Source organism: Monodelphis domestica, chromosome 7, assembly GCF_027887165.1.
Source record: "Monodelphis domestica isolate mMonDom1 chromosome 7, mMonDom1.pri, whole genome shotgun sequence".
In the NCBI taxonomy this organism is placed as follows: domain Eukaryota; kingdom Metazoa; phylum Chordata; class Mammalia; order Didelphimorphia; family Didelphidae; genus Monodelphis; species Monodelphis domestica.
In genome coordinates, this window is record NC_077233.1 from 149,255,425 (window position 1) to 149,272,762 (window position 17,338).

At 51.8% G+C, this 17,338-nt stretch overlaps 2 protein-coding genes across 4 annotated transcripts in view; one reads left to right on the forward strand and one right to left on the reverse strand.

Annotated features, from left to right (window-relative positions):
• Positions 1-17,338, reverse strand: part of CORO7 (coronin 7) — a 155,328-nt gene that overhangs the window by 54,020 nt on the left and 83,970 nt on the right. The gene's annotated exons all lie outside the window — the stretch shown is intronic.
• Positions 992-16,674, forward strand: VASN (vasorin). Its single transcript, XM_007499067.3, has 2 exons — positions 992-1,221; positions 13,875-16,674. Exon 2 carries the CDS (start codon positions 13,884-13,886, stop codon positions 15,903-15,905), a length of 2,022 nt encoding a protein of 673 aa, XP_007499129.1. The 5' UTR covers positions 992-1,221; positions 13,875-13,883; the 3' UTR covers positions 15,906-16,674.

Consider the following 17,338-nt stretch of genomic DNA (forward strand, 5'->3'; position numbering starts at 1 on the left):
TGATGTCTGTTTTCAAGGTGTGTTTGTATGGGGAATTCCTGGTTATAAAGAACCCAGTTCTGTTTTACATCTAAGTTTCCTTGGTGGTTTCCAAAGTAACTCTACTTCCCAGGGCTAGGAGTTAGTGATTCAAAGCTCCAGGGAGGAGACAGAAAGGAAGGGGGCAGAAATGATACATATTCCTGGAATCCTTGGGGCTGGGGAATTTCTGGACAGATCTGAACCCCTTGGGGCTTCTAATAAATGGAGGGACTGGCTTCATCCTATAGTGAGGCTTCCAGCAAGATCCCCAAGAACCCCCTTGAATATGGCAGACTGAATTCTTTCCCTCATCTCATCAGCTTCTAATTCCAACTTTACCACTAAATATTGTGCAAATCACGTTGGCAATGGGCAGAGTTTCCCTATCTATAAAACAATCATCAGCCCTTTGAATCACAAAGCTCTATAGGGCCATGGGGATACCCTAGTTCAATCCCTCCTTTGAAAGATGAAGGAAACAGTCCCAGAGAGAGGTACTGCCTTGCTAAGAGTCAAGGGAAATCGTAGCGGGGCAAAAAAATCGTAATGTTTTGCCCCGATTTACCTCACCCAGCCAGAGTGAGGGTAAAACCTCAAAACATGTGGAAGCATTTTAGGGGAAGAAGTCGAATGCCTTTCTGAATGCGGACGATTACGACCATTAGCGTCCTGCCTCCTCTCCCCCAGTTTTCCCTGGTCCAAGCAGAGCAAAGAAAAATGCCTGCTTCCCTCTGGCTCTAGCCTTAGGCAGGCATGCAGGCCGGTCGGTGCCGGAGAAACGCGAGAAGGAAAAAAGGCAGTCAGGTCTGCCCGCACCCTCCCTCGCCCCTCAGGTACCTCAATCTGCTCGTCAATCCACGGGGATGGAAAGGGCAGGAAATTCTCTCCCCGCCCCCTCCTTTCCCTCAGCCAATGGGAAGCCTGATCAGCGCCAAGGCTCCGCCCTCTCCATTCTTAAGGCCGCAATCAGCCCCTTCCAGCACCCACTGAGCCCGAGTCCGGGGGGCGGGGAGACGGAAGACAAGGCTCCGGGGCCCCAGCAGCTCAGCTCCGGAGCCCCGCTCCCTGGCCCGCGGCGGGGATGGACTGAAGCGCCGTCCGCCAGCCTGCCTCCCGCCTGCCAACGATCCTCCGGCCCGGGGTCCCGAAGCGGCCGCAGCCAGCAGAGGCCCCCGATCCTGCCTTCGGCCGCCTGCGCCGGTGAGTGCAAACCCCGCAGAGGGAGCCGGGGGCTGCCCGGGTGACTCCGCGTCGGGCTCCTCTCCCGCCCGGCTTCGGAGTCAGCCTGGGGCGGCCGGGGAGGGGAGTGGAAAATCTTGCTGACACAGCCCGCGGACTGGGCAGACTCCAAGAAACTGGAGATTTATCCACAAACAGGATAAATTACACACGCAGGCACGCGCGCGCGCGCGCACACACACACACACACACACCTGGACACCCCATCACCTCACAACAAACTTAGAGGGGTTATGCAAAACTGTATTTTTATGCACACCTGGACTTATACACACACACTGACTCCAGACTCAGTCTATAGTCTTCTAGACTCCCTCATTGCTTTAGAAACTTAATATCTCCCCACAGGTCACTGACCGCCTCACCCGGCCAGAGCGCCTGTCTGTCCCAAGGCTGTGCATGTGTGTACTGTGTATATACAGCACACACGTAAGCAGACAAAGTAAACACCCCCACCTACCTCCCACCAACTGTTCCTGTAGACTTCCACCAGTTTTATGAATTAAAGTCCGCTTAGATGGCCAGGAAGTGCCTGTCTCCCTTTACTCCTGCTGTCTAGGTTCCCTGTGTGTGTGATTCAGGTGTGTGTTGGAGGGAGGGGAGCTGCTCCTCTTTCTTGGGGCTCCGTCCATAACAACTTCTGAAATGAGGGCAGTGCCTTTTATTATTCAGCTCTTTAAGTTGAGGGGTCCCTAGAGTGGCCATTCCCCCCTTCAGTCCCCAATCCTGGTCCCTATTTCAGCAGTGTGGGGCTGGATCTGTGGATGGCCTTGACCTTAGCTAAGACACTCCTTTTAGCAGCTCTTCCTCCTCCTTTGGGGCTCACCAAATGGTCTAGAACTTGTAAACCTGGATTGGTACTGGGGAGTGGCCAGCAGACAAGGACACTGAGAAACTGTGTTCCACCCCCACCCTTCCTCTTCTGAAAAGGCAGAGCCTCCGGGGTCTCTGAGAAGTATAATAATTCCAGGTCTCAAACTTAATGATCCAGTGCCAGGTCTCCTTATCACTTGTCCCCATCAGAGCCACCCCTGAAACCCTGATAAGATCCAATTGCCTTGGCCACGACTAAATGGCCTCAACAGCTTCAACAGGGAAGTAGCATTCCCAAACCAGGAACTATGTACCTTTCTTTCCAATTATTAATGGTTATAACTTTGCGAGTCATTCAACAGCCTACAGCAGCAGAGGCTCTGGGTCCAGCAGTTCCAATAGGGTGAGGTGTCCAATGCTCTTGTTGCCTTTCCTGGGGTCCAGAATTAGGGCAATGGAAAACAGTTCCATAGCTCTCTCTCTACCCTGATGCTGAAAGGCGATTTTATGGTGTCTTGGAGAAAACACTTTTCTAGAATTTGGAATTCTGGTTCTACTCTCAGATCAGCAACTAGCTTGGTGATCTTAGGTGAGTCACTCTACACTTAGGAAACGGTTTTTTCTTCTGTAAAAATTAAAGGGTTGAACTCTGATCTTTTAGGTATTCTCTGGCTTTAACATTCTCTGTTCTATGAGGTACTGGCTCCTTCTTCAGGAGGGTGTCCAACCAATAGCAAATAGGAGAGCACAGGGGATGAGAGCAAGGAGGAAGTCCTTGTAAGAGAAAATAGACACACAAAGGTGCTCTTCCCTGAGCACTCAGTGCCTGACGGAGGACTAAAATTACAACAGACAAGGAGTAATAAGAAGGTACCCTGGTTTTAAAAGAAGTGGTGGTGCTAGAGGAAATTCTAGCCAAAACGGAATGCTATGCTAAGAGTTGAGATATTTTGAGGTACTGGCTGGGGGAGGTGAGAATAAGAGATAGTAGCAAAAGTTCTGGTTGGCTGGGGACAGGGAAGCAGCCCCCATTCTCCTGGCTCGTTTATTTTCTTCTCCTTTTGTCGAGTTAGACCCTGGAGATTCTGTAAACAGAATGTCAGAGGCAGGAAGAGGGTTCTGTTAATAAGCAGCCCGGCTGGACTCCCTCCAGAGTATTATCTGGCTCAGAGGGCCTGGGAGGGAGGGAAGGAAAGAGGGATGTGGGTGCACGTATGTGCCAGGCTGTGAGCATGGGGGCCTGGAATGTATGGGGCTAGGGAGCTGAAGCACTGGCCAGACAGGGTAATTTGGCTGGGCTCTGATGTCTTTGGCCCATCACCTGAGTACAGCCTAAGATAAAAGGCCAGGTACTTGTGGAGCTTGAAGTGGCAGAGAAGAAACCCTGACCTGGAGGGGGAGCCAGAGCTTATAATTATACTGGTGGGGAAGAAAAATCCTCTAATATTTGCCGTGTGACTCCTGAAAGAGGAGGTGTAGGATGGATAAGAGGATTTATTACTGAAAGAAACCTTGGAGGTTTCTTCATGTAATCCAGCTGGATGAGATCATCTAGTCCTCATTTTTTACAGACAAAGAAACTGAGACCTAAAGAGCTTAGGCAATTTGCCCAAGTCAGAAAAGTGTAATGGTAGTAGGTGGTAGTAACCCCTGGTGATACCTGGAGCAAGATTCCTGAGCTAGGGAGTAAGTACATAGGGGGCTTAGGGCCAAGGGCACACCAGGACCCCAGGGCTTAGAAGGACAAGCCTTGTATCAGTTCTTGTAAGAGGGCCACGGCTTACTTCCTTCTTGCCAGAGTAGCCAGCTCTTAAGCTTCCTCAAAGGGAAGCAGTGTGTGGCTGTGGAAAGAGTTCTGGATGACCTGAATTCAAATCCCAGCCTCTGCTGCTTATTAGCTGTAGGACAATGGGAAAGTCCCTGAATCTCTCTGGGCCTCAATTTTCTCTTCTGTAAAATGAGGGGTTTGAAAGAGAGTCTCAATGCTGAGAATGAGAGGTGACCCACTCATATCTTAGGAAAAAACCCCTCTACAACCTTAATATATGGTTGTCATCCCTTCCAAGGGAGCTTATTCTATTTCTTTTGATAGCCTTAAATACTGCTTCTCTTTGCATTAAATTAAGACCAATCTTGTTATTATTGGTAATATGCAGCAGCTTAATTATGACCCCCAAGTGATTATAGTTCTTATTCACTCTCATCCCTATGTTTTGGGGTTGTTTTTTTAAATCTTTACTTTCTATTCTAGTAACAAGTCTAAGACAGAAGAGTAAAGGGATAGGCAAGTGGGGTTAAGTGACTTGGCCGAACAGCTAGGAAGTGTCTGTGGTCATATCTGAACCCAGGTCTGCCAGACTTCTGACCTGGTGCCCTATCCACTGAATCCCCTAGCGGCTTCATCCCTAGGTTCTTGACTGTATTCATCTACTTAGGCTCCTTAGAGAAATTTCCCTGGCCCAGGGAGTAGGGATCTGAAGAGCCTAGCAATAATTTTACTCTTAGAGAGGGCTTTGTTATTTGAGAGGAATGGCTATAAGGGAAGGAGTACAGCCTGGGTGGGGTGGGGAGGCTGTGCCCCTTTCTTTGAGCCCAGCAGCCAAGTCCCAGGAGATAGGATGGAAAGAGTCCCCCTACCTCCATGTGGGCAAGGAAGGATGCCTAGGGAAAGAGGTTCTTCCTGAGCCCTGGAATTGGTAGTTTTAGCCCCATAGCCATTCTCTGACCAGTGGCCCCTTGTAAGTGCTCTTCACATCCTCTGGAGCTTAAGTCCTGCTGGGCTACCCTCAGCAACCCCTCACTCTGCACTCTGGGAACATAACTCCTGCCTCTCAGGGCTGGGGAGCTAAAGGGGTGGCGCTGCCAAGAAAACCCGCTCCCCTCATCACATAGGAATTCGAATGAGTTTCTGGAGAAAGGGGGCGGCTGTGTTTATGTGCGTGTGTCTAGAGGAGGGAGCGTGGCCTAGTGGGTGTGCTTAGGCGCGTGGGCCTGTGTCTGGGGTGCACGTGACTGCCCAAGAGTGCATTGGGGGAGGGGGAGTATGTTGGGGGAGGCTTGAGGAAAAGGCAGAGGGAGGAGCTCCAAAGCTCAGCCCTCCTTCCTTTTATCAGCTTCCACATTCCTGAGACAGCCGGATTGCTTTTCCTCTAAGTAGGCCTGGCCAAGGAGTTTTCCTCATTCCAGGCACCTGGGGTGGGCGAGAGGCCCCGTGGCAGCTCCTCTGGCTACAGGAACCCCAGTCTGGGAGGGGGAACTCTGGGGAGTGGAACAGAGAGGATCAAGAGTCAACATGGGGTGTTGGCCCAGGTGGAAGGGGGGGCACCTCCAAGTAGACTGTTCCCAAGGGAATGCAATAAGCTAGAGACATTCCTTCCAGGCTTCCCTAGAGATTTCATTAAATAGAAGAGGCTAGTTCCTAAGGAGAGGGGGGGACAGAGTGGATAGCTACTGACCTCCTCCCCAAGTAAATTCTGCTCTGATATAGAAGCAGAATGAGCCATGTTTGCAGCTTGAAAAAAAAAGAGGGGCTAGGGAATAGCTGGACGTGGGGGTCAGAAAGGAGAGCCTGGGATCTAAGGCTGTGAGCTGGAGCCCTGTTTCCTCTTGTGGGTTCGCCCTCTTCCTTTATTTCTCCCTGCTACAAAGACATAAAATGAGCTATAGGGCGCACAGATCACAGTATGCATGGCTATGTGGGGGTAATAGGAAGGGAAGTGGCATGATTTAAACACCTGAAAGACCAGAAGAATCCCAAACTCCAAACAGACATAGTTGGCTGGGTCCCTGACAAATTAAAGCTTGAGCCCCTCCACCCAGCAAATCCCAAAGCTTCTTTGGACCCAAGATCCAGAGAGAAGTGGCTTTTTGCAACCACCTTCCAGCTACAGTATCTGTCTACCCTTTGTGACTCAGACCGATTGGGGTGCCAACTCAGGGTTAATTGCTGGTCTTGGACTGGCTAGGCCAGAGGGGGAGCAGACCCACCCCCACCCAGCCTCACCCTCCCAAAAGGTGCTTAACCACTAGGTTGGGGCTGGGGAATGTCAGTGACTCCCCATCACCTCTCACTCTAGCTGAAGAAGGGGGAGGGCATACAGGAAAAGCTGGGGACAATAAGGAATGCCGTTCTTCTGCCAAGAACAAGGCCAACCTCGGACAGTGCATTCCAGAACCCAATAAAAAGGCTATTTGAATTATCTGTTGCTTTGTAGCTTTTTCACCTCAGCCCTCTGTTCCCTCCCATCTCCAACCACATCTCAAGCTGAACTAGACTCTGAAATCTCAAAATCTCTAAGTGGGGCCTGCAGTAACCTCCCAAACAAAGGGATCAAAATGTCAAGATTCAGGCTGTCAGCCAGCCTAGGGCAACCTGCCCTCAGGTGCCCTCCTGGGGATAATGATTAGCCTTAGTCACCCAGCTCCCTTCCCCGGGCTGACAGGTTTGGTGGCTGTCGAGTCACCTAACTACTGGGTATGCACTTCTGGGCAAGGCTGGTGTCTCTTCCCTATGTGGCAGGAGAAACCCCTGAAGGTGGGGTGGCAGTGACTACACTGAGCATTGGTATTTCTCCCTCAGGGCACTGTCTCTGACCACTGAGCCTGCTCCTTAGGGAATGTCAGAGCCCCCTTTGAAACTGAGGGTAATGGTGTCTGGCAGCAGGATGACCCTTTGGTTTGAGCTCTCTGTGGACTTCCATCAAAGCTACAGTTCTAGCCTTCAGGCACTTTCCGAGATCTCGAGGGACAGAATTCACATGTTTGGATGTCAATCCAGGTGGGGTACAAGGGGTACAAGCAGATACTTTGGGAAGATTCAAAGCCAGCTAAATTTTCCCTGGGTCTTGGGGTCAGAGAGATCCAGCCCAGTCATTCATACACTTGCTTGCTAAGCCAGACTCTTGGCCACCCAGGGACACTGTAGCTCTTTTAGGGCCAGAGTGCCCCATCCTGGGGCTTGGAAGGAGGTGTGGGACAGAGACATATCAGCAAAACCTGAGCCCAGGTGTCCTGGCTCCCTGCCTGTCCCCTGAGGGGGAGAGATGGAGAGGCTCAACAGGACAGAGCCCCCTGCCAACCTTGAGCCAAGATATTTGTCCCAACCAAGCTGAGCAGGACAAGTGACTCCTACCCTAGGCCAGCCCATAGAAACAGGGGATGGGGAGGAGATTGTTCCGCTCAAAGGCCTTTTCTAGACTCTCAATAGGCTTACTTCTCCAGAAGGAATTGGGTTTTCTCAGAACAGAAAGTGTCTACATTCTTATCCCCAGCTTTTTTGTCCCTTAAGGCTTGTTCTCTATCTTCCTTGACCCCAGTACAGAAGAAGCAGGGGAAGGTGTGGGGGGGTAGTATAGATGGGGGGGTGCTTCATGTATGTGGTATAAAGGGTGTGGGTAGGAGGAAATGAGGAAAGACGGGTGCACGTAGAACAGGAAGAGTATGAATTACAGGGATCTATGTCACTACTACAGGGGTGTGTGGTTAAGGGAGGAGGTGAATGGGAGGCAAAGGGTGGATCTAGTATGTGTATGTGCTGGGGTGAGCGAGAGGCCAGGGACATGGGTGCCAGAGTCCTTGGGCCTGTGTCTAGCCCAGGGGGTGAATATAGTACATTCTCATGTACACAGGGTGTACTGAGGTTCTGGGTCGAGCTGAAGGTTCCCAAGAAAAAAGATGAGGCACTTCCCTGGTGTTATTCATCCTCTCCCAAAGGCCCTGAGGTCATAGGTTAGAGTGGCTCAACCCCCACTCCACCCCCTCATCAGCACCCCCCTTGAATCATCTCCTGGAGGAGGGCCTCCCGCCTCACATTAGAGAGGGGATCCACCCAGCACAAGGGTCATCTAGAGCAACGGGGCCATCTTCAGCGTACCCATCCCTGACGCAGCTGGCTTCACACAGTCCTAACCCCTCCACCCCTGTGGGTCATGTGTCCTGTAGATTCTTGGGGGCCCACAGCTCTGGACCTAGGGCCATTTTACTGAGCCCTGTACACTCAGCTCGACACTCTGCCTCCTCTGGGCTTTCTGAGTCTCGACTGAGTTCTGGGGAGTTCAGTTTTCCCCAGAAGATAAACCCAGCTCTTTACAGCAGGGCCAGGGGGATGGGGAGGAGAGCAGGGGTAACAATCAAGCTGACTAGGTCCTTGGTTGGGTCCCCACAGCAACCTCACAGAAGCCTCTGCCTTCCCTATCCCCTCCCCCTCCTTGGAGGAGAGAGCCAGTCTGTCATTCCCCCCAACTCCCCCTAAGCTGGCCCCAGGTTAGAGGATCCAATATCAAAGCACCAGACTCCTGAGTTCTGTCTGAGCAGTTATGAACCCAGCCAGGGGCAAAAGGACTGCCTATAGCCCAAATGTGTGAGTGTGCACACACGGGACCCCATTTGCTAAAGCCACACAAAGAACAGTAACACCAGATAATTCTACAGCGCTTTAAAGTAGCCACCTCTCATTTGCCCTGTATGATACTCCTCTAGAGGAATCGAGGCAAAAATATATTTAATGGGAGCACTGAACTGCCTGGAACAAGTAAACATGGTGTCAAGGGTGGGCCTAGAACCCAGGTCTTCTGAGTCCTTCAGACTTTTCTCTGTCCCCATGCCTTAGCCACACAGCCTCTTCATCCATCTCTCTATCACCTGCTATCAACGAGGACCTCATCTCCTGGGGACAACTCTAATACATTCCTCATGAAAAAAGTCAGTGGAGGGGCAGATGGTAGCACAGTGGAGAGAGTGCCAGGCTTGAAGTTGAGAAGATCTGAGCTTAAATCTGGCCTCAGACACACTTCCTAGCTGTGTGACCCTGGGCAAGTCACTTAATCCTCATTGCTGCTAGTCCCTTATTGCTTTTCTTAGAACTGATGCTAAGACAGAAGTTAAGGATTTGTTTGTTTGTTTTTGAAAAGGTCAGCCAGGACTTAGGAGGGAGCCTGTGTTTGTGGGTGAGGGGTTGGTTTGTTTTTGATAGTGAAGTTAAGACTTCATGTCTTAGTGAAGTATTTTCAGTTTGAGCCTTAACTCTGTCACTTCCTAGCTGTGTCAATTTTAACAAATCCAAAAAACTGAGTCTCAGTTTCTTCATCCATAAAAAGGGAGAAATACAATCCCCCTGTTTCAAGCATCAAATGAATTTTCTATGTAAAGCAGCTTTTACACTGCAAAGACCTATATAAATGTCAATTGTAATTAGTTAGCAGCAGGTAGGCAGTAACAGGAGTCCCTGGGTGGGGGGCTGGAAAGTTGGGGAATCAACCAAAGCTGCTCCACCCAAAGTAGGCCCTGGGGGACCCAGCAGGGGGATTGAGCTGATGGCTTACTATTCTGCTTCCCCTCCGCAGCTAGGGCTAGGCCAGTTTCAGATGGCTTTCAACTCCAGTCTTGCACACTCCAACCTTGTAATCACTTTTCAAAACCCCAGGGCCTGCTAGCTTCCTCTCTTCATCCCTCTCCAGAACTTTGGGAGAGTGCCTTTGGAGTCAGAAAACTCAGGTTGGAATTTGAGATTCTGACACTTAGCAGCTGGGTAACCTCAAAAAAGTTACCACAGCTTTTTGAGTCTCTGCTTCTTCATCAATAAAGTGGGAAGAATAGTATTTACCTTGTCTACTTTAGAGGGTTCATGAAGACCAAATGAGATAATGTATGGAAAGTGCATTATATGCCATAAAGCGCTACATAAATATCCGTTATTACCATTACTCTTTGGGGCTGATGGGAGAGTTCCAGCCAAAGAAGAGAAAACAGCCTCTTGAGAAATAATTGACTTCAGTTTTTCCTTTCTGCTCAGGATGTTCCTTGGCTCAGTCCCTTGCCCTCCTCCCTTCCCTCCCCACCACCTCCAAGCACACATTCCAAAGCTTATTACCTGTCAGCCAGATGCCCACTCTGGACAAATCCCCAGCTCCCCCTTTAATTATTTTGCTTATTAAAGGGGCTAAAAGACAGATGAACTGAACTAAACCATCAACTGCTTGGTTTTCCCGCTGAGAGGCCCTAACTCACTCCAGACAAAGGCACTCACTTCCTACCCTTTAGCCCTACAGACCAGGTGTAGGCTACTGAGAAGAAGAGATATTTGAGCCTGGGGCTGTAATACCCACAGAATGGTTCTAGGGCAGATGGGGCTCTGGGGATCCGAGGGGCAGGAGATAGGCAGTCAAGGGCGGGGGCCACCACGGCTAACATCTGGAGCCCAGGCCACTCCCAGGCATCTTCTGACTCAGTGGAGAGAGTTGGGGGCGAAGGGAGGAGTGATGGACTAGAGACAAGTCCAGGAAGAAGAGATGGGGTGGGGGAATAGATCATCAGACCCAACCGGCTGCCAGGAGACTGCAGTGGGGGCAAGAAGCCAGAATCAAGTATAGCCCAGCCCTGAGGCACATGGCATCTAGTCACAGAATATTAGATTTAGAAATGGCCTTAAAATTATGTAATCTTCTTTATGGATGAGGAATCTTTGATCCAAAAGGAAGTGACTTGTTCAGGACACACTAGAGTTGGGGCCTAGGCTACAGCATGAGTCATCTTTTGACTTGCAGGTTAGCATACCAATGTCATGCCACACTGCCCAAGCCCCTGGTGCTTGCTTTAGGTGAGTAAAGACTTGCAGGTGAGCCTGAGGGGATGGGGGTGAAGCAACAAAAGACCCCCTAGCAGGAGAAGTGGCCAGCACCTAAATCGCTGGGTATGTGGCAATAGTCACAAAAGCAAGGGTCCATAGTGGGAGAAGGGCCAAGAAGGACAGCTGTGCCAGCATAAGGGGCAGGAAGGCCACTCTTCAGCTTTAGATTAATGAGGTCTTGCCTTTGCCCCAAGCTTGGGCCTCAGCACTGGAAGCAGAGGTGTTAGCTCCAGGGACTTGCTTACCAACTTCCTTGGCTTCTCAAATGGCAAAACAAATGCTGGAAGAGATGGTAAACCAAATCTTGGCCAAGCTGTCCCTTCTTTAAGCCTGTTATTTCTCCAAGTCCATTCTGCTCAAGAATGGCCATTTCCTCAAAGCCCCCATCAACCTTGAGAGGCTACAATGGGAAGGGGAGTTGGGAAGGCTCACGGTCACTGGACAGCCCAGTGATGCAGCTCCCAGGGTGAAGCTCTGTGGAAAGCACATTACAGACAAGATTTAGAAGCTCCTAGGACTTAAGACCATAGAGGATAGGATGTATATTGGGCCAGAGAATCACAGTTCAGGGCTGAACCATGGAGTCCTAGCTCTCTGATTTATCTTCTTAGAGCACAGAAGCATGTAGTGAGAGACCCACGGAGGATTCCAGATAGCAGGCAGACATGGATGGTGGCAGAGAAGAGCTAATGGATGATAAGAGCATCCATGGCAGCTGTTCCTGATTTAAGGAGGAGTTTCTAGAGTCACTTGGGTTTGGAGTGACCCAGAACAAGGGAGTAAAAGATCTGGTGAGCTATTTTTTTTCATAGGCTTAGGCAGTCTGACCTGTCCAAGGACAGTATTGGTAAACCGACTACATTTCAGAGAGTCCAAGACAAGCTGTATGTCAAGGCATTGCTTGGTTCCTGTGGCTATAGCTCCACTAATGTGTCCCAGCTCCCTACTTTTCACCTGTCCCCCCCAAACTGCCCATCAGTTTCCTGTGTTATTCTGGACGTTCGTTCAGGTCACAGAACAGAAAGTCAGGATTCAGGGCTATTTCACCCAATATGGTGGATCTTTAAGACCCTCTGGTCAGCAGGGCAGGGCTAACTAAGGCTTTGGGACAAAGGGCTCTTGTCTATGATCTAGGAAGAAAGGGGAGTGTTCAGAGCTCAGAGTGGGAGTGAGCGCCCCAGCCAGTGGACACAAGGACTTCCCCTTCACAAAGTGCTCCGTCTGCTCTCCCCTAGATCCCCAAGGTCCCTGGCACACCCAAAAGGCAACACCAACCTCAGCCCTCACATTTATGTAACCATTTTGGAAGGAGGAGAGCACAAAAAGTGTGGCTGTTGACCCTGGGCCTCTCCTAAAGAGACATCCTTTGTTCAGGCTGCCCTATGGGGCCACAGGGCCTGGTTTTGACCCTTGGCTCACATCTCGGGAGTTCTGGACCCAGTTTCTCAAGAGGTCAGAGAAAGGAGCATGCTTGGCACTAGCTCAGCCCTGTGGATCCCACTGTGCTGCAGCTGCAAGAGAGGGGCACCTAACAAGGATTGCATCCATGTGAGATGTTTCTCACTGAGACATCACATGAGGCTGCTGGGTCAGGGAGGGAGGTCCAGAGCTTAAGGTAGGATCCTGAAGTGCTGCCGACTCTCAGCTCAACAAACACTTAATGCTTACTGCGTATGAGGGCCAAAACACAACTGTTCCTGCCCTCCAGAATGTATGGTCCCCTGTGGGATAACACACTGACAGTGGAATAAATGCAGTGTAACCTGAGGAGGGATAAAACACTCATCACAGGTGGGATCTTCTGCAAGGTACTCTGAGACAGCCAGGAGTTTGTGGTGTTTATACAGGAGAGGCCAAAAGGCGTTCAGGTCCCATGTCGCTGCCCCAGGCCTAGGGAGCTATCTTCATGATCTCAAAGCCCAAAGACCCAAAGCCAACAAAATGGGTGAGGCCTTTCCCAGAACTCTCTGCCAGGTCTGCTTCTAATTCTACCCTCAGAAATGAAATGGAAGACATGGTGGGGTAGAGGGAGAGTGGGGCCAGTAGGGACATTCGGACAGCTAGAACTCTCTTCCTGTCATCTTCTTTGAATAGCAACGTGGTTACCCCCACCTAGGGGAAAAAATTTGGATAGAAAGTGTAGGAGGAGGGAAAAATCAGCTTTCCATCTCCCAACCCCACCCCCATAAACTAGCCGGCCTCTAGGTGAGAGGCCTGGCAGCCACATACTAGTGGGTTCAATAGCTTCCATCCCAGGCAGGTTGCTGACTTAACAAGTGGAAAAACACCAATCCCAATAGTTTCCATGTGAAGTCTTCCCAGCTGCGGTCTTTCCTCGTGCTCTTGGGGAGGGAGGGGAGCAGAGAAGAAGTAAATTGGATAGGCAGCTGCTGGCCGTCACATTTTTTCCCCTACTAGCACGTCTGGCTTCCCCTTGTCTCCCAAGTTCAGCTTGCTACTCACACGGGTAAGTGAGTGCATCAATTCAGACTAGACAATCCCAGCATTACAAGGGGCTCTCCTGAAAGACAGAGGCCCTCTCTCTGCTGGAGTTTTGCAATAACAATGAATAAGGAGGTCATTTGTGGAATGACTCTTCTTGGGCTGAGAGTTTAAACTTATGTTGTGTGTGTGTGAGAAGCCAGAGGAGGTAAGAATTGGGGTGGGGGGTGAGTGACACAAGGGGAGGTCAAAACGAGGTGTTCCCAAAAGGGATGCTGGTGATAATACATGTATAACGCAGATCAAATCGCCTGCCAGCACCAAGAGAGGGAAGGGAAGGAAATAAATTCAACCCTATAACTTAGGAAAACTTGGGTGGAAATTTGTTATTATATGTAATTAGTAAAAAAATAAAAATATATAAAGCCAAAAGGTATACTGGGAGCCCTTTGCCTTGGTGGCTACTTCTACAAGACCTTAGCTCCAGGAAACTAGCCGTATAAGCAATGGAAAGATTCAGGTTAAAGAACAGGAAAAAGTGAGGACTGGCCAGAATGGTTGGCTGAGGATGGCCCTCAGAACGGATCTCTACTGTCTAGGATGGAGCAGGATGTGTGAAGCTTGCCCCAAAGGATGGGAATCATCCCTAGAATTTCCTTTTAGCTTATGGGTTTAAAAATCTCACAAGTTCTTGTTCTCTCTCTCCCTCCCTCTTCTTTCTCTCTCCCTCTTCTAGGGCCAAACCATGACTGCCAGGTTCATGAAGATACTGCTGCCACTGCTGCTGGGATTGCTCTGCCAAGAGCCACAGGTGCAAGGATGCCCAGCAGGCTGCCAATGCAACCAGCCACAGACTGTCTTTTGCATAGCCCGCAAGGGCACTACGGTCCCTAGCGATGTGCCCCCAGACACAGCTGACCTGTATGTCTTTGAGAATGGTATCACCACCCTGGACTCGGGAAGCTTTGTGGGCCTCCCTGCCCTGCAGCTCCTTGACCTATCGCAGAACCAAATCACTACCCTCCACGGGGGAGTCTTTCAGCCTCTAGCCAACCTCAGCAACTTGGACCTGTCTTCCAATCAGCTGCAGGAGATCACCAACGAGACGTTCCGGGGCCTTCGCCTGCTTGAGCGCCTCTACCTGTCCCACAACCGCATCCACCACATCCAGGTGGACGCCTTCGACACTCTCGAGAGCCTTCTAGAGCTGAAGCTGGAAGACAACCAGCTTCAGGCGCTGCCCCCGTTGCACCTGCCTCGCCTGCTACTGCTGGATCTCAGTCACAACCGTATCCCGGCCCTGGAGGCAGGCACCTTTGGGATGAGCAACATAGAATCGTTAAAGCTGGCCGGGCTGGGGCTGCGTCAGCTAGATGAACAACTGTTCTTGGGCCTGAGGAACCTGCACGAGCTCGATATCTCCGAGAACCAGCTGGAAGGGGCCCCCGATGTGCTTCGGGGCCTCCGAGGCCTCACCCGCCTCAACCTCGCCGGGAATGCTCGTATCACCCAGCTGCTGCCCGAAGACCTCCAGGGCCTGGCCAACCTGCAGGTGCTTGACCTCAGCAACCTGAGCCTGCAGGGCCTCCCTCGGGACTTCTTCAGCCGGTTTCCCCGGCTCCGAGAGGTCACAGCCGCCCGAAATCCCTTCAACTGTGTGTGCCAGCTGAGCTGGTTTGGGCAGTGGGCCCGAGAGAGCCGGGTGATGCTATGGAGCTCCGACGAGACCAGGTGCCATTTCCCACCCAAGAACGCGGGGAAGCTCCTCCAGCACCTCGACTACGCAGACTTTGGCTGCCCCGCCACCACGACCACCGCCACCACGGCCCGGCCCTCCACTCCCTGGCCGACTCTGCCACTCACCAGCCTCTCCCCGGCAGAGCCCAGCACCCAGGCGCCCACCACGGCCCCCTCCAGCGGAGAGGGCCCCGGCCCGCTCTCTGCCACGGCCCCCACCGGCAGCACCGGCCCACAGCTCAAGGACTGCCTCGCCTACACCTGTCTCAACGGCGGCACCTGTCGGCTGGGCGCCTGGCATCGCCTCGAGTGCTTGTGCCCGGAGGGTTTCTTGGGTCTGCATTGTGAGGTGAAGGCCAAGCGGCCCACCCTGCCACCGCCACCCACCAGGCTGCCCGCTCGGGTGTCGCGGCTCAGTATCGAGCAAGTGAGCGCCACCTCCTTGAGGGTGAAGCTCAAGAATTACACTCAGACCAAGGCCCAGCTCAAGGGCATTCGCCTGACCTACCGAAACCTCTCGGGCCCCGACAAGAGGCCGGTGACCCTCAGCCTCCCCGCCACGCTGTCCGATTACACCGTCACACAACTTCGGCCCAACGCCACCTACTCCATCTGCATTGGGCCCCTTGGAGGGGCTCGGGGCCCCGACGCCGAGGAGGCCTGTGGAGAGGCCCGCACCGCCCCCTCGGTTCGCTACAACCATGCCCCTGTCACACAGACCAAGGAGGGCAACCTACCGCTCATGATAGTGCCCGCGCTGGCTGCCCTCCTCCTAGGGGTGCTGGCTGCGGCGGGAGCCATGTACTGCCTACGCCGAAGGGGCGCCCGGGACAAAGGGCGAGGGCAGCTGGGGGCAGAGACCGGGCCGATGGAACTGGGGGGGGTGAAGGCCCCACTGGAGGACACAGGCCCCAAGCTGCCGGAAGGTGTTGGGGCACCATCGGGCGGCTCTGAGTGTGAAGTGCCACTCATGCACTACGCTGCTGGGAACAACAACAGAGCCCCGGCTCCCAAGCCCTCCTACTTCTGAGTCCTCCCGAGGCCTCGCGGAACCATTCGGTTTGGTTTCATTCTCCCCACCATGAAGGTTCTAAGGGCAGTGTGGCAAGCGACCGTAGGTAGAGAGAAGGGCCCGGGAGCTCCTGGGTGTTAGTCCTGGCCCTGCCACTCACTGTGACTCTAGAAAGTCACTCTCTCTGGGCCTCAGTTTCCTCATCTGTAAAATGAGGGGGTTGGACTTGATGATCTTCAAGATTGCTTCCAACTCTTAAGATTCTAGGATCTCACCTCCCTTCCCCAACAGCGTGCAATCTCCTGGAGCCACACAGCCTCACGACCCTCTGCTCGCTCCCATGTCTGGAGGCCCCCCAGGGTAGGGAGAGCCCATGGAGGGGGGCGGGGCCCTGTGTGCTGGTAACACAGGCGTGAGCTTCTCAGGGGGCAACTCCTACCCACTCCCTTCCCTGAGGGATCTTGGGGAGAGAAGAGGTTACAAAAAGTGAAGGAAACTCTGCAGGAGGGGAGTAGGGTGCAGGTGGGGAGGATTACCCCCCCCCCCAAGGGTGCTGACTCTCCAACCTCAGCCTCGAGGAAGTGAAGGAACAAAAGAAACTGGAAAGAAGATTAAGAACACTTTTTTTTGAAAAAATATTTATATCATATTCTTTCCCATTTCTTCTGGGAAAGCACTTTTTAAACCCAGAGGCAAGGACTTTGGTTTTTGTAAGACAGATGATAACATGAAGGCCTTTTGTAATAAAAAGAAATAAATGAAATAAAATCAGACATCAGTCCCTGGAGCTAGTCCCATGCTGTATATGGGAGAGAGCTAAGGCAAGGAGGAAATTTGGGGTGGGGAGAGAAGATTTTGCTGCCTGGGTGTGCCCAGTGCTAAGTTCTGGCTTCTGTGGAGTCAGAGGGCATGTCACTCTTCCTCCCTGGGCCTCAGTTTACTCTTCTGTAAATGAGAAGGTTGGACTAAATGATTTCTAAGGTCCCTTTTAGCTTTATGTCCTGTGATTGTAAGAGTCAAGGTGCACGGAAGCCCCATGCTTCTTTTCTGTCTTTGGCCTCTTTCAGGGACACTAAGAGGAGAGAGGTCTAGGATGGGGAGGGGAAGTTGGGGGCTCAGAAACTGATGGGAAAGTAGTCTGGGGCAGATTCGAGAGCTAAAGCAGCCACAAAAGAGGGGACATCTGATAAAGACTAGCAGCCTCTAGTCAATGCTCTTTCCAGGGCTCTGAATCTAAAGGGGCAGAAGATAAATGCTCACATCTCTGAGAAGGGAGAGGAACAAGCATTTATGAAGCACCGGCTGTGTGCCAGGTATGATCCTGTGAATTTCACAAACGTTATTTCACTGGATCCTTGAAACAATTCTGAGGGAATGTCATGAGCCTCCTTTTTACAATGGATGCAGCTTCGAGGTTAATAGTCTCCCTCCCAAGACCACACAGCTAAAGT

What these genes read in the sequence shown, in the direction of transcription:
- VASN (XM_007499067.3), top strand. Translation starts at nt 13,884, where the DNA reads ATGACTGCCAGGTTCATGAAGATACTGCTGCCACTGCTGCTGGGATTG.